Source organism: Grampus griseus (assembly GCF_964374135.1).
Source record: "Grampus griseus genome assembly, chromosome: 1".
NCBI lineage: Eukaryota > Metazoa > Chordata > Mammalia > Artiodactyla > Delphinidae > Grampus > Grampus griseus.
The window spans coordinates 177576305-177593605 of NC_139017.1; the positions used below are offsets into that span (position 1 = coordinate 177576305).

At 40.4% G+C, this 17301-nt stretch overlaps 2 protein-coding genes across 7 annotated transcripts in view; one reads left to right on the forward strand and one right to left on the reverse strand.

Annotated features, from left to right (window-relative positions):
* Nucleotides 1-393: 393 nt before the first annotated feature.
* UTS2 (urotensin 2) lies at nucleotides 394-5250 on the forward strand (the record flags this gene model as incomplete). Its single annotated transcript, XM_082674459.1, has 4 exons — nucleotides 394-496; nucleotides 2734-2841; nucleotides 3940-3983; nucleotides 4922-5250. The coding sequence occupies 4 exons, from the start codon at nucleotides 394-396 to the stop codon at nucleotides 5033-5035; spliced, it is 369 nt and encodes a 122-aa protein (XP_082530585.1). The 3' UTR covers nucleotides 5036-5250.
* A 1348-nt stretch (nucleotides 5251-6598) lies between these two features.
* PER3 (period circadian regulator 3) overlaps nucleotides 6599-17301 on the reverse strand; it is a 64720-nt gene continuing 54017 nt past the window's right edge. For 2 of the 6 annotated variants that reach the window (XM_082663966.1, XM_082663965.1), the window contains exons 19-21: nucleotides 12428-12611; nucleotides 11703-11853; nucleotides 7417-10496 (exon numbers count right to left, since the gene is read on the reverse strand). In XM_082663966.1, the coding sequence (XP_082520092.1) occupies nucleotides 10410-10496; nucleotides 11703-11853; nucleotides 12428-12611 (422 nt within the window). In that variant the 3' untranslated portion in view covers nucleotides 7417-10409. Of the gene's footprint in view, nucleotides 6731-7416; nucleotides 10497-11702; nucleotides 11854-12427; nucleotides 12612-17301 lie in introns of those variants that run through there. The other 4 variants (XR_014297325.1, XR_014297328.1, XR_014297326.1 and 1 more) reach the window with 4 other exon arrangements.

Sequence of the window (17301 nt, forward strand, 5' to 3'; positions counted from 1 at the left end):
GTCTTATCCTTTCTTTAACTCATGATTTATTGCTCTCAGTTACTCCTTTTGCCAGATTTATAAACGTAACTGTTCTTTATTTAATACCTATTTTGTACACTAGGCAACAAGACAGTAAATTTATTGTCTATGAGTTGCTACTTTGAAAAATTACATCAATGCAAAGTGATTGTCTTTCCGCCTTCATAGCCAATAAATTTATTTATTTTTTTTTTGTAGGGGATGATATGAGGTCATAGGATAATATATATAATCGCTGATCACAGAATGAGAAGGAACAAGTTGCAGGCAAATGCTCTACCACTGAGCTATATCCCCAAGAAGAAGCAAGTTGAGAGTTCTCACAAACAGAAGCCAGAAGCCGAGAAGGAAGACTTTGGTCTCCTGCCAATCATGTATAAGCTGGTCTCCTGCTGTTTGCTTTTCATAGGATGCTTAAATCCTCTCTGGTCTCTTCCTGTCCTTGACTCCAGGGAAGAGCCCCTGCAGCTCTCAGGTAAAATGATTTCTTTCCCTTATGTCAGTCTTGAAAGAGTCTTCAAGGGTCTAAATGCAATGTTAGAGATAAGAATGAATATTCTTTCTTAAAGGAGTCTTGTGAAATTAATAGTCCCAGCTATGAAAAGAATTCTGAGGGTCCTTACAACACATCTTAGAGTCAGGAATGGATATGTTTTTTTTTTTCCTTCCTAAAATGTAAAAGTAGAAGGGTAACATTGCTTATTTAATGTCACTTCTATGTTTCTAAGTTATTTTGATCAGCTGTTTCTTTTTTTTTTTCAATTTTGAAAATGGCACTAAATTTAAAACATCATTGCTTTTCGTTTCTATTTTAAATGAACTGGATGAATGCAGAATTGGTTGTTCCAATTATAGGATAAAATATTTTTATTGTATCTTATTTTAAGCTAAAAAGTAATCATCTGACACGTGTTATATGAAACAAAAATGTTTATTAAAAAATAAAGAAGTGACTGGCTGGGGCTAGGGATGACACAGATTTCCAAGTACATTTATGTTTTCCTTTTGATTCATGTTTCATTCAGTTCAATTCTAAGTTGAATTCTCTTAAAGTGTATCAGTCAAGCAGATACTTATTGTGCTGTCAGCTCTTAATTTAGTTTAAGAAACGAAAAGGTTGGTGCTTGGGTATTAGGTTCATAAGCATTTTAACTTGTCTTTAATTGTGGTACTTTAGACATTTTTTTTAATAAAGGAAAAAATCTCTTCTAAGCCATTGATTTTATAATTTCTACTCTCTAAAGTTTCTCTCAAGCAGCTTTCTGATAATTGTCAAGCTCTAATTCATGCACTATCAGTCAACTTCCACAGTCACTGAACTCATAAGTGGCAGTCATCTTAATGGCTAAATCGGGCATTAACTTTATTGAATCTCTGCTATTTAAAATGAGGAACAGTGAAAAGCATAAGATGAAACCAAGAATGAACATTCAGATATTACTGTCATCCTCAAAAAATTACATATCATGATTATGATTTTTCCAAACTTAGATGAGTATAGTATCTCATTTAAATTTTTTTTTTTTGCGGTACGCAGGCCTCTCACTGCTGCGGCCTCTCCCGTTGCGGAGCACAGGCTCCGGACGCACAGGCTCAGCGGCCATGGCTCATGGGCCCAGCCACTCAGCGGCATGTGGGATCTTCCCGGACCGGGGCACAAACCCGCGTCCTCTGCATCAGCAGGCGGACTCTCAACCACTGCGCCACCAGGGAAGCCCCTCACTTAAATTCTTAACAAGTGGCAGCTTTACATTAGAGTTTTTGCCTGAAATTTTTTCCCACTTATTTGTTTCTCCATAAATGATCCTTCATGACATAAACATTGATGTGTGGCCAAATTTTATAGATTTCTCATTAATATTCTTCAGAAGTACTGTGAATGTGCCCAGAAGCCTCCACAACGGCTTGCTCTTTGCTTTCCAATCAAGGTCGTAGCTGAGGATTTGGAAGCCTTAGTGAAGCAAGTGGATAGTACAGGACTCCCCAGAAGCTCCATCTCCCCACTGCAGCACCTGGCCAAGATTGCTCTGCCAGGGCCCAGAGTCTGCTCACCAGACCTCACACTCACTTCCCACACACCTTGCACACACTTACCATGCATCTTCTATGCCACTAAGCTGACCAAATTTCACCCTGAAATTGTTGCTATCAACTTCTTTAAAGAGTATTTTAAAGCTGACTCTTTCCTGACAATTGTGCCTAAATCTTGGAGGCCAGGCAGGTAAGAGGTGATGCCATCCTATTTGCTTTACAGGAAGAACCTTAACAATCCTGTCTTTTAGAAAACCACTCCTTCATTTTTCCTTTCACTCCAATTTCACCACCCATATGTCTAAAAGCAAAAGGCAAAAGGCAGCAGTAGGTAAATAGAAATGAGGAAGAATCACTTTGTAAGTGGAAGTGCTTTTTCACTGACTCTATGGCTCAGCCCTACCCTCTTATTCAAGGCAGTGAACGGCCTGGCAAGGCCACACAGGCAGGAGGAGTCAGAATGAGAGTCACACGCTTGATTTCCTGTTCTGCCGGCTTGTGAACTGGACTGTAGCATTTCTACTTCTCGGTTAAAATACTACTGGCGACAAACCCGGAATTTAGTATTTGAAGTTTTTCTAGTATTATCTCCTTGTCCCTGGTACCCCCGAAAAGGCAGTAAGGAGCAGAAGTGATTGAAGAATCAGCTGAGTTGCTAATATCTATTTCTACTCTGTGTAGCACCTGAAGATGTCGAATCAACTTTGGATGAGCTGGAAAGAGCTTCCCTTCTGCAGATGCTGCCAGAGATGTCAGGTGCACAGACAGGAGATGGTCTTAGGAAAGCAGGTAAAATGATTCTTGTGATTTTATTTGATTTTGTTTTATTTTATTTTATTTTTTTGCGGTACACGGGCCTCTCACTGCTGTGGCCTCGCCCGTTGCGGAACACAGGCTCCGGACGCGCAGGCTCAGCGGCCATGGCTCACGGGCCCAGCCGCTCCGCGGCATGTGGGATCTTCCCGGACCGGGGCACGAACCCGCGTCCCTGCATCGGCAGGCGGACTCCCAACCGCTGCGCCACCAGGGAAGTCCCCAGCCTGTCTGATTTTTTTGCCACTGAATTTACTCCCTGTGCTCATGAATCAGATGAGGTAAAATCCTATTTTGGAATATAAAGATCAGCTATATAAACTGAGTTAGTTACCCAACACTCTCCCCTCTGGGCATAAAGACTTCCTCTGACATCTTCTGTTTTCTTTTTCTCAGCAACTCCTTCCAAGCATCCTGCTCTGCTTGGTCCCTCAGTATATCTGTTCTCTGTATGGACTTTTATTTTGGGGGGAAGGAGGGTATTATCCCAGTTTTCAATAAGTGAAATTTACAATCCTGGTTTCCCACTTACTCAAGTCTTAAGCCAATTACTTAATCTATCTGTACCTCAGTTTCTTAAACCAGTAAACGGAATGATAAAAATGCCCATCTCGTGGGGTTATTGTGAAGTTCAGTCAATGAGAAAATGCAAGTAAAATGTTCAGCACAGTGGCACACAAAAGTAATCCATGACATGGCAGCTTTCACTATTTTCTCTGTCACTGTATTCCTCCCAGCACTGATAGAAATGCTCAGGACATTCTGGAAACAAAATGGAGTCTTTTAATAGACCTTGTTTAGTAGAAAGAATTTCACTTGTTATAAAATATTTTTGATAAACTACTGAACTGCTAACTCAGGAAAATGCAGTGCCCTTTGTGAATTCCGGAAGCGAGAAAGAACCAGGTGCCTGCCTATCTTCCTTCAAGTAAATATCACTGTGGTGTGAAAAAAAGGAAAATCAGAAACTAGACGTGATTTAGGAATATTCTATTTTGTGCGTTTTAAATAAGACAAGTGTAAAATGGAAATAACAGATCTGATGATGAATGGTTTCAAAATACTGTTTTCCAGATCTCGGTACCAACATTTTTTACCCAAGAGGAAGTGTGAGAAAGGTAAGTATCATGTAGAAGCTTGTGAGAAATGCAGACTCTCAGCCCCCACCCCCCAGCACCTACTGAATCAAAAGCTGCATCTTACCAAGATTCCCCAGGTGATCCTTATGCACATTAAATAAAGTATGACAAGCACGGCCATATGATGTCTAAATAGAAGAAAGACACGGTCCAAACCCTGAGATGTCATATGTGTGACAGAGCAGAATATGCAGGAAATCGTCTTGGGTGCAGAAGGCAGACTGTGATTGGGATTGATGAATGATAATATTAAATGGTTAGAAATGGTGCACAGTTAATGGAGGACCTTAAACACTAAAAGAAAAATCTGTATTTCATCATGATCAACCCCTCAAACTCTAAATTAGTGTCTCCTAAAGGGCTTTCCAGGTATACCAGTCCCACGAGCCAGCCTACAGTGACACCCTGGGTTCTGGCCCCTCTCCCGTCCTGGTAATATCTTTATGTACATTATTAGCATGTTAAAGCCTCCAGGAAATGAGATAAGCGTATTTAATTTTAACCAAGCATTTCCCAAATATTTTGACTGGAGACACCTGTTTTTGGTGTAGCACCCATTACCATCCTTATAAAAATATACTCTGGAATCCGTCAATTCTGAAGATGGCATACACCACCTGAGGCCCCAGGGCAGGTAACCCATCCAGAAGGGGATGGGGATGGCTTCTACGTTAAACGTTATCATTCAGATGTTTATATTGTTCCGAATAGAAGAGTTATGATGAAAGACTCTAAAATCATAAAGGTGATTAGCATGTGCTCATGAAATCCAGAGTCTACATGCTGGGCGCTCACCACAATTCTATCCCATAAAACAGCAAGAAAACACTTTTTAAAGGAACTAAGGTTCCTATTTGTGTGTGTAGGACTCAATTCATTGATAACCTGTTTTTTTATTTGGATTGTTTTAATTTCAGGCTTTCTCAGGACAAGATCCTAACATTTTACTGAGTCACCTTTTAGCCAGAATCAGGAAGCCATACAAGAAACGTGGAACTCCCTCTGAATGCTTCTGGAAGTACTGTGTCTGAAGTGACATGAACATCTACTAGGCAACTCAAAACCAACCATCTTAGAAAAAGTCAAATAAAAACGCTTGATCTGAAAGCAGTATAGATGAAAAACTAGGCAAGCTATACCCTGTTCATTATTATTTGGAAAATAAATCCTCTATGTTTTACAAATATCATGAGTGGTTCTTTTACTTATAAACATATCCTGAAAATCTATCCTTGAATTTATCTTTAAAGAATTATCTAAAAGTTTAAAAGTAAACAAATAAATGAAAAGAAGCAAATACTAAGAAGAAAAAATCATAAAAGTAAATTTTAGTTAAAACAGTAAAACTACAAATCATTTAACCTACATTATCTTAGTGATGATGTCCTCTCAACCCTTAAAAATAACAACCTGAGTTATTACTTAAAAAAAAAAAAATCAGTATCTTAGCTTGGAAAAGCGTCCGAAGTGAAAGATGCCTAAAGATAAGGGCTGGGAAGTCTGAATTCTTTGTTTTTGAAGGAGGTCATCCACACACTCCGATCCCCTCTCTCTTAGTTAACCTAAGTACTGAACACTTGAAAACTTTAATCTCTTAACACTGAAGCTTGTTCGATGTCAGTTTCTGTGAGCTCAAGGAGCACAGTACTAGAAAAATATCTTCATCATCTGTTTCTTAGAGAAGAAACTTGAGGTGGGATTTAAGATTGTGGAATGGAAATATAGCCTGGTTTGTTAATTTTTAAAAAGCGTGTGTGTGTGTGTGTGTGTGTGTGTGTGCACGTACTAACTTATCCTCTTAATCCATCTATACCATCGTAGCTTATCTATGTATAGAGTATGCAGCTGAGACCCGCGAGCTCCACGCAGCTCCCAGCACGGCCCGTGCCCGCGGGAGAGCACTTCTCAAGGGAAACCCAGGCTCCCCTTCTCGGCTCTGTAGCCAATCACACCCCCAACTCAGGAGGAATGAAGGGTCAGGTCCGCACCAAACAGCCACATAATCGGTATTGATCTTGTCAACCACCGTCCAAAATCTCTTTAGGGCGCAGGTCTGATAAATCTTCCCTTTCCTTGTCTAAGACATCAAGAACAAATCTGTAGGCAAGCTGTCTCTAGCTTGAAGGATGGACGCGTCATCTCAGGAACATGCTGACATGTGGCTGTGAGGATGCTGTGGCATCGCTCGCTGCTGAACTTCAACTGAATCCAGTTCCCTAACACAGGACTCTGGCCGCACAAGTGCCGGTATGTTTATGACACCAGCAAGTGCTTAGGGTGGACTCCATCGCCGTAGAATCCCAAATCCCTCCCGTTTTGTGATACTAGGGCAGCTGCTCTTACAGCCGGGGCTCTGGCATCAAGTCATTGCTCCCACCCAGCTGTGAGCCCCCAGCCGGGCCATCCAGCTCTCTCCACCCCCGTGTCCTTCTCTGTAAAATGAGGGCAGCGACGCTGCTTATTCCGTGGTTGTATTAAATGAGATCATTCATGGGCAGCACCGGAACGGTCCCTGCGGGCGGAGTACACGTCCCATCTACACTGAGCTCTCTTCCCTTCTTGGGTTGCTGTTGTTTTAAACGACAGGAGGTGCAGGTGGTTTGAAAGGTATAACATTTAGCAAGTCCTGTTGGCTTCAGGATTCCGATTCATATTTTAATTCCAAGGTTCTGTTGCTGCCAGTTCCACAGTCAGACTTTGTGAAACACAGGTTCACTCTACAGAATCTGAAAGAGTAATCTTGATAACTAAATTTTGTAAATGAGGCATTAAAATTAGTATTAAAGGGACTTCCCTTGTGGCGCAGTGGTTAAGAATCCACCTGCCAACGCAGGGGACATGGGTTCGAGCCCTGGTCTGGGAAGATCCCACATGCCACGGAGCCACTAAGCCCGTGTACCACAACTACTGAGCCTGCGCTCTAGAGCCCGCGAGCCACAACTACCGAGCCTGCGCTCTAGAGCCCGTGAGCCACAACTACTGAAGCTGCATGCCCAGAGCCCACACTCCGCTACAAGACAAGTCACTGCAATGAGAAGCCTGTGCACTGCAACGATGAGTAGCCCCCACTCACTGCAACTAGAGAAACAAAGACTCAACACAGCCAAAAATAAAAAAATTGGTATTAAAAAACATGTACATTTGCTCAGAACCCAATAAGCTCCTCCCAGTGCTGAAGTGAGGACTAAATGCTGTGTTGTCACCGAGCAGGACCTTGGACGCAGAGATGACAGAGACGCAGACACAGAGTGACCCTAACGTGAGCACCCTGCAGTGTCTCTCAATCTCAGTAAATATTCCTCAATGATACAAAACACACATTCAGGGCAAAGGTTTGTTGATGCAGTGCAAGAAATTTCTCAAGTTTTACATGTATACCGTTTATTGTTCTTGCTTAAAAAAGATACCCGATTAAAATATTCATAACCATCAAAAACAAGTAAATTCACAGTTAATTATAAACTCAGTTAAAAGAAAATTTCCATTTGGATTAAATTTACCTTGTGAGTTATGATGAAGTTGCACTTAATTGTAAAACGATTCCGTTCCCACAGCATTCTGTTGTTCATAAATCCTGACCTCTCCTCCAAGAAAATACAGCTTTTTGGTAACATTTCTGTAAACACTGAAGCCTATAGTATACATTTTTATTACCAATTTCTATAGTTATCGATACAAAAAGTTAATAAACTTGAACAACTGTTTAAACTTGGGGGGAGCCCCCCTGGGGGGCGGCAGCCGCACTGCTGAACCTTGTCTGCTCATCCTCAGCAGTAGAAGCATCATGGTCCAAACTCTAAACATGATAATTCGGCGACTTATCAAAGTATCAAAACTACAAATGGTTTTATAGATCTGCTTACAACAAGCACCAATTTTAAATTGACCCTAAACGTGTAGTAAGGCAAAGAAATAAGCAAATGTCGATAAAACAAACATCCAGGAAGAATCGAAAAGAGGGCTTATATTAGAGAAGGTCAGGTTTAAAAAACATGTTCACAAATGCAGAACAGTCCTCTGATTGCCCCATGTCATTTTTAATTTAAAAAAATTAACAAGGTTATCACTACAGAAGGTCACAGCGATTCTACTGATGGACAATATCCAGGCTGGTTCATTTTTTAAAATTTGATTTTTCACCAAGGGCAAAAATACCACAAAACTGGACCAACACAACAAGGGCTTCAGAGATCATTTAACAATCGAGATGGAGCAGAATAGGAGAGTTCTCTATTCATAAGACAGGAATATGGGCATGAACAGCTTAAAGTGAGAAAATTCCAGGAAATGTCACGGGCATCATTTGAAAATGGTTCTGACCCCTGAAGAAAGATTTACCTTCTAGGAAGCTGAGTTGGCCCCCCGTATTCCTGGTGGGGAGAATCGGGGACGGGTGTAGAATCCTGGGCGCGGATCCGCGGGTACAGAGGGCTGACTGTAACACCACGTTATAGAAGGGGCTCGAGCATCCATGGATTTTAGCATCTGCGAGGGGGTCCTGGAACCAATCCCCTGCAGATTCGAGAGCCGTCTGTTCCACTTTAGAAAGTAAATCTAAGCTACGAGGCTTGAGAATCAGAGTCCAGCAGCATTGTGGATAGAAAGGTTGATTCTCATAATTAGGAGCAGCATGCATTTTATAAAAAACTATGAAACTTGAAAGGAAGAAGCGTTTTCCTAAAACAAAAAAAAACAACAAAAAAACACAACAGCAACAAAAGAAAAGTAAGTTAGTTTGTTGCATGTTATTTAAAAGAGAAAAGGTTATTCCAGCCTTCATTTTCTTCTATTCCTGTTTCTGATCTACATGGGTGTGAACTGCACGTCATTCCAAGTTTGAGAAGGAATCATCACTTCTCTAAGAAGAGGGGGCTCCCTTATCATGCAAACAACTCACTCACTTCTTAAAAGACACAACTTCAGCAGGCCCAGGAAGCCCTCATTTGTGGCAGATTCTGCAACCCTCTTGGCTAGGGACCTCCCGTAGGTCCCTTACCCCTATTTAAGGGCAACACTTACCCCTATTTAAGGACAAAAAGAAGGCAGTGCCAATCAGACCTCTGGCAGGGATTGAGAGACATTCTTTTGTGTAAATTGCTTGGAAACAAAGAGTTAACTGTTAGTTTTGATAAGACAACATTTAAACACATACGCATATAAGAACAACATTAACTCTTACATGACTTTAAAAACTTTTTGCAATCATTATTTAAAAATTTCAAAGAGTCAGAAGCTGGTTGAGCTAGAAGCTCTTTTGTCTTAACATTACACATGCAAAAGCTAATTTAAACCCCGCAAAGAATAAGCTCATTGTTAAGCTGATCCATTTTTAACCAAGACTTTGAGAATTTCAGTGGAAGGTAGAAAATCAAAAGGAAAAGCGGCTACAAAAATGAAGGTCAAAATTCAACCCTAAAAGCTAGGAATTTCCGGTACACCAATGGACAATACATTTTCATACTGGTCAATGCTGAAGTGATCTGTGTTGCGTTGTGAGAAAACTGGAATGTCAGACCCTAATTGTGGAGGGATGTGTCACCGTGCAAAGACCAGGTGAGGGCACTGTATTTATGGACACTGTTAGGAAAGGTCCATGGCCCATAGCGGGGATTTCTTGAAGTCTCTAACAGGGGGAAATGATTCATGTAACAACAGAACAAAATCAATGAGGCTAAGGTTTGGGGCTCTTTCTAGCTATACTTTGGTTTTTTTAAATAAATTTATTTATTTTATTTACTTTATTTTTGGCTGCACTGGGTCTTCTTGCTGCACGTGGGCTTTCTCTAGTTGTGGCGAGCAGGGGCTACTCTTCGTTGTGGTGTGCAGGCTTCTCATTGCGGTGGCTTCTCTTGTTGCAGAGCACGGGCTCTAGGTGCGTGGGCTTCAGTAGTTGTGGTGCATGGGCTCAGTAGTTGTGGCTCACGGGCTCTAGAGTGCAGGCTCAGTAGTTGTGGCGCACGGTCTTAGTTGCTCCGCGGCATGTGGGATCTTCCCAGACCAGGGATCGAACCCGTGTCCCCTGCATTGGCAGGCAGATTCTTAACCACTGCACCACCAGGGAAGTCCTCTAGCTATACTTCTAATTGTAATTTATTTGGGGTGACATCTGAAGTAAAGTTTGACTGTACACATACCTCTTCAGAGGTCATCCAATCTCATTAGAGGACAGCTAAACTAGAAAAAGAGTCTATTTGACCGTTTAAATACATTGGGGAAAAAGACAATGAAAAGAGTCTATATACAATGTCTGCTTCAGGAAAATGATGTCTGTTAAAAAATCAGGAAGGAAAAAGCTTAATATTCAATGATAACTTCACGGTCATTTAAGACCCAGGGGTTTATAGGAATCACAGGAGGTCTAGCTGTCCCACAGGCCTGGAGAGGGAGTACAGGTGCATCTTCGAGTCACTCAACTGCTGCTTCTGCTGGATCCGGACCACAGGATTCTGCAGCATCACCAGCTGAATCTCCGTTTTCGCAAGTGACACAGCCCTCCAAAAAGGAACAAGAACAGGCAGGTTATTTGATGTGAAGTCACCTGAAAAGTGTTTAAACCAGTAAAATGCCGGCCAAGCAACCTGTGTCTCATTCTCCCACTTATTCACATCTAAGACTATCCATTATAGTTCATCCCTTATTATTAGAAGGGAAATGACAGCAATTGTTTAAATACTTTTGCTTCAATTGTTTTGGGGCTCATTCTTCATATACTCTTCCCACAGAAATTCCTGCTCGGCATGAATCCTAAATCCTAAATCCTAAATCCTCTGGTGTGAATCTTACATCTTGAGATTCAACTCTTTTCAAACATGCACGCATATTTGACATGCAAATCTTATACTCTCTTCCCCAGTCAATCACATATGAAAGCAGGTGTCTTTACTCCTAACTGCCCCGTAACATTCCAACTGGTGGAAGAAAAAAACACTTGGAGCCAGAAAGACCTGTATTCAAAATCAGAAGAACTGAGCCCTTACACAGCTGTCCTTCAGCTTGTGCAGAGGGCTTGGTTCCTGAACCCCCTGAGGATACAAAAATCTGTGGATGCTCAATCCTTGTATAGATGACTTGGTACAGTCAGCCCTCTGCACTCGAGGGTTCCGCATCCTTGGATTCAACCAACTACAGATTGAAATTTGAACTGTGGATATAGAGGGCTGAGTGTACAAATTATTTAGTATCTGTAAACCTCACTTTGTTGTTATTGGTAAAGCAGGGATAATAACACCTACCACAGAAGCAATTGTGAAGATTAAGATTTTCAGCGGGATCATGCAATGCACAGTCGGCCCTCTCTGCAGGTTCCACATCCACAGACTCAACCAACCATAGATCGAAAATACTTGGGGAAAAAAATTCCAGAAAGTTCCAAAAAGCAAAACTTAAATCTGCAGTGCACCAGCAACTATTTACATAGAATGTACGTTGAATTTACAACTGTTTAAATAGCATTTACATTGTATTAGGTATTATAAGTAATCTGGAGATGATTTAAGGTACACGGGAGGCCATGCATAGGCTACATGCAAATACCACGCCATCTTACATGAGGGACTCGAGCATCCGCAGATTTTGGTACCCCAGGGGGTCCTGGAACTAGTCCCCTGCAGAAAACGAGGGATGACTGTACACTAAGCGCCCAGAACACTACCTGGCACAGAAACAGCAACACATGACAGCTGTTATTACTGGGCTTACCTGGATGTCTATTTCCCGAGGGATCGTCTGGCTCTGAATCCAGGAACGCACATTGGCCAGCTCCTCCCTTTGTCCGTGAGAAAACTGCGGCTGCCGCCGCCTCATGCTTTCCAGGTTTTCTAGGTCTTCTTTCAGTACAATTTCTTTAACCCTGAAAACAAACGAACAAACAAACAACACCTTCCCAGTCCTCAATAAGGCACAGGGTCCTTATCTTGAGATCTAAGAACAGCACTTCTTTTTACTTTGTCATATACTTTATATTTCTTGTTAGTATGTGACGTACACATCAAAAATATAACAACTGACTCATTTCCTTGTCAGATTGGTAAAGCTAGGCCTCTTTCTCTTGATGGCGAATACCTGTATAGTGTTTTAATGAGTCATATGGAAGAAACAGATTTCCTTTAGGTCTTCTCTTCTTTTAGAATGAGAGAAAAAAGTCCAGGCTCTAAAAAAAGTTCTCGTCCCTGCGGGCTGTCTTGGAAAGCACTGCCTCTCTTTGTTTTCTTGTCTCAGGACACATAACATATTTATACCGTCACTACCACTACAACCATTGTTTTAAGAAATCATTTGTCTTTTGACTTCAAATGAATGAATTTGAAAATACATTTCTCTAAGGATATGTATAAAAACATTAAAAATCACTCTGTATTAAAAAACACACTTAAGAAACCATAAAACACTTATATAAAGGTGGGTCTTCTAACATGCTTTCTTACCTCTCAGGCACCTGATACGTCATCAGAATGCACTCAGGTGTTTGTTCTATCATTCTCCAGATGGACTCTTCAGCTAAGTTGGGAAATGTTTCTTTTTTCTGTACATCCTGAGACTGCTGCCCATTTTGAAAGATTTCAGAAGAATAATCACTAGTAGCAAAGTTTATACTGCTGCCACTGCTTCCTATCAAAAATCAACAACAAAAAAATTTGAAAATACCTGTCAGGGGCTGATTTGCCAAACTGGCCCTCATTCTCCAAAGACTTTGGCAACTAGCTGGTAGGGTCCTTCACCACCCAGTGCAGCCATCATCCCAGGTCACCTCAGCCTTCCAGTTCCTCGATCTTCCCAAGATCTCCTTCTCAGTCTTCCTGAACTAGCCTCCTCCCAAGGCCATTCCTTGTTTGTTCTCATCACCCACAACTGCTCCATCTCCAGCTCCGTCTCCAAAATCACCAACCTCTCAGCTTCAATTTCTTGTTTCCTTGTTCTACTCTTCCAACTACAAATTTGGAACCGTGCCTTAGCCATTCTGCTTAGAGTCCAAAGCCCATCATTCATTCAGTAGCACTCTGCAAGACCTGAGACTTCTTTTTCCCTTTAATTTTCCACAACTATCAAAATGTAACTCTGATAAAGCCACTTATCAATTCTGTTCTTATCTAAGCCCAAGTAGCCAAAGGCACAGAGAAAGTCACGTATAACAGGGTGCATTGGTTCTACAGTAAATTCATCACCACCAGAGGATCATCACAAAGCCTGTAATCCTGGTACAGCTCTGTGGTCAGCACACTAGTCTATCCCCAGCAGGATTATCTTCTACTCCTCTATTTCCTCCCTCACTCTCACCTAGTTTTTAAGAAAAAAAAAGGAAGCCACTGGAAAGGAAATTCATCCTCCTGATACCAAACATAAACGTACTCCTATCTACATTCTCTCCTCACCACAGAGGAGAGAATGTTCCTGAATGTTCTCTGTTACCACAGAGAAGCCGTCCATCCATCCCAAGGCCCAGCGCTTTATGGCTCTTATGGGGCCTCATGGATCATTCCTTTCCTATCTTGCCTGGGACCCTTCAAGGTCCTTCTCATTGACTTTGGAACAATTAAAACAAAACAAAGTACCTCTCTAATTTTTTAAAAAAGGGTATGGGTAAACATAAAAGACATTTTTCCTCATTAGAAAAATCTCATTAAGAGGTAACTGTTTAAGGCAAAAACAGTAAAACTTCTATTGTGGGGTTTATAATACATGGTGAAGTAAAGTGTATGACAGAAATGGCAAAAAAGAGGGAAAATGGAAGTACTCTGTGTTAAGGTTCTTAGACATAAAGTGATAGAATAGGTATAATATGTGAAGGTAAACTGGGATAAGTAAAAGATGCATGTGTAAATCCTAGAGCAATGACTAAAAAAAAAAAGGAAAAAAGGAAAAAAAAATAAAAGAATAGCTGGGAGGCCAATAATGGAGAGAAAATGGAATCATTAAAAATACACAATTGGGCTTCCCTGGTGGCGCAGTGGTTGAGAGTCTGCCTGCCGATGCAGGGGACACAGGTTCGTGCCCCGGTCCGGGAAGATCCCACATGCCGCAGAGCGGCTGGGCCCATGAGCCATGGCTGCTGAGCCTGCACATCCGGAGCCTGTGCTCCACAACAGGAGAGGCCACAACAGTGAGAGGCCCGCGTACCACCAAAAAAAAAAAAAAAAAAAAAATACACAATTAAATCAAAAGGAGGAGGGGAAGAGAAAAAAGGAAGAACGAGCAAATGAGACAAACATAAAACAAGTAGCAAGATGGAAGATTTAATTTAAACCTGATCATATCAATAATCATATTAAATGTAAAGTACTCTAAGTACTCCAATTAAAAGTCAGAGACTGTCACATAGATAAAGAAGCAATACCCAACCATACACTGGTTACCAGAAATCAACTTTAAATATAAAGACACAGATAAAAGTAAAAAGATGGAAAAAAATATTCCATGTAAACACTATCAAAATAAAGCTGGAGGAGCTACACTGATATCAGACAAAGTGGACATCAAGAAAGGTACATTTCATAATAGAGAATCCAATTCATCAAAAGCACATAATCTTAAATGTGTATGCAACTAATAAAAGAGTTTCAAAATACATGAAGCAAAAACTGATTGAACAGCAAGAAAAAAATAGACAAATTCACAATTATAGGTGGACATGTTAACAGCCTTATCTTAATAAATGAGAAAACAAGTAGATAGAAAATCAGTTAGGATGTAGAAGGCTGAATCAACATTATCAGCCAACTTGACCAAATTTACATTTACAGAAGAATGCTACTCAACAACTGCAGAACACACATTCTTTCCAAGTGCATATGAAACATTTATCAAGACAGACCGAATTCTGGACTATTAAACAAGCCTCAGTAAATTAAAAAAAATACAAAGAATGCTGTCTGACTGCAATTAAGTTAGAAACCAATAAAATACCTGGAAAATCCCCAAGTATTAGGAAATAAATACATGTCTAATAACCCATGGTCAAAGAAGAAAACATAAGGGAAATTATAAAATATTTTGTACTGAATGAAAATGAAAACACTCATACAAAAATTTGAGGGATGCAGCTAAAGCTGTGCTTAGAGGGAAATATAAAACGTTAAATGTTTATATTAGGAGGGGAAAAAAGGGTCTCAAATCAATGCTCTAAGCTTCCACCTTAAGAAATTAGAAAAAGAGTGAATAAAATCCAAAGTAAACACATGAAATAATAAAGATTAGAGCAGAAATCAATAAAATACAAGACCAAAAAAAATAGCAAATAAACCCAATGAGATCAAAAGTTGCTTCCTTGAAAAGTTAATAAAAGTGGTAAACATAGAGCCAGAATGATAAGGAAAAAGTAATAATATCAGCAAATAGAAAGGAGACATTAGTATAAATTCTATAGACATTAAAAGGATAGGGACTATTATAAATAACTTTATGCCAATAAATTCAACAACTTAGATGAAATGGACAATGGATTTGTATCATCTTGAATGATACAAATTACCAAAGATCATTCTTTGGAAGAAATAGATAACCTGAGTCTATTAACCATGTCTATTAAAAAAAAATCAAATTTGTTTTTAAAAATCCTTTCATCAAGAAAACTTCAGGCCCAGATAGCTTCACTATTTGTAGAATTCACCAATTCTACCAACCATACTAAGGAAGATATAATATCAACTCAATACAAACTCTTCCAGAAAACAGAAGAGGAGGGAACAGTGCCCAACTCATTTCTTTTGTTAGGCCAGTATTATCCTGATACCAAAACCAGATAAAGACATCATAAGAAAAGAAGACAATGGACCAATATTTCTCATAATAGGTGCAAGAATCCTTAAAATATTAGGATATAGAATCCGTAATATACAAAAAGGATAAAATAGCATGACCAAATACAAGATTAATTTAATATTTGAAAATTAGTTAATGTAATTCACCATATTAACAGAACAAGGGAGAAAAACCATATGGTTAATCTCAGTAGCGGCAGAAGGGCTTCCCTGGTGGCAGGGGTTAAGAATTCACCTGCCAAGGCAGGGGACACAGGTTCGAGCCCTGATCTGGGAAGATCCCACATGCCGCGGAGCAACTAAGCCCGTGTGCCACAACTACTGAGCCTGAGCTCTAAAGCCCGCGAGTCACAACTACTGAGCCCACGTGCCACAACTACTGAAGCCTCGTGCCTAGAGCCCATGCTCCACAAGAGAAGCCACCGTAATGAGAAGCCCGCGCACTGCAACGAAGAGTAGCCCCTGCTCACCACAACTAAAGAAAGCCACGTGCAGCAACGAAGACCCAATGCAGCCAAAAATAAATAAATACATTTATTTTAAAAAATAGATGCAGAAATAGCATCTCTGTAAATCTGCAGCAGAAAGGAACTTCCTCAATCTTGCTGAAGGCCATTTAAGGAAAACCTACATTTAACATCATACTTACTGAAACTGTGACAGATTTCCCCCTAAGACGATGAACAAGGCAAGAATGTCTGTCTAACCACTTCTATTCAATACAGTAAGTCCCCTACATACGAACGAGTTCCGTTCTGAAAGCACGTTCCTAAGTCCAATTTGTTTGTAAGTCCAACAAAGTTAGCGAGGTACCCAACTAACAAAATCGGCTATATAGTACTGTGCTGTAATAGGTTTATAATACTTTTCACACAAATAATGCATAAAAAACAAACACAAAAAATAAAAAAAACATTTTTAATCTTACACTACAGTCCCTTGAAAAGTACAGTAGTCCAGTACAACAGCTGGCATACAGGGGCTGGCATCGAGTGAACAGGCAAGAAGAGCTACTGACTGAAGGAGGGAGAGGAGGTGGGAGATGGTAGTAGAGCTGAAGGGCCGTCAGCAGTAGGAGACGGAGGGCAAGCTACAATGTCACTCATGCCTGATGCTGACGGAACGCACGTTCCCACCTTTGAAAATTCGCAACTTGAAGGTTCATATGTAGGGGACTTACTGTACTATATTGGGGGTCCTAGCCAGTCCAAAAAGGAAAGACAAATAAATTAAGGTATACAGATCAGAAAAGAAAAAGTAAAACTATGGCAAGTTTTGAGAATACAAGTGCGAAACACAAAATTTGATTGGCTTTCCATATGCTAACAACAAGCAATTGGAAATTGAAATTTTAAAATGCCATTTACAATAGCATCAAAATTACAAAATCCTTAGTGATAAATTTAGCAAAGTAAGTGTAACCTGTACACTGAAAACTACAAAACATTGCTGAGAAAAATTAAAGACCTACATAAATAAACAGATCACACTCGTGGATCAGAGGACTCAATACTGTTAGGATAATAATTCCTCCCACATTGGTC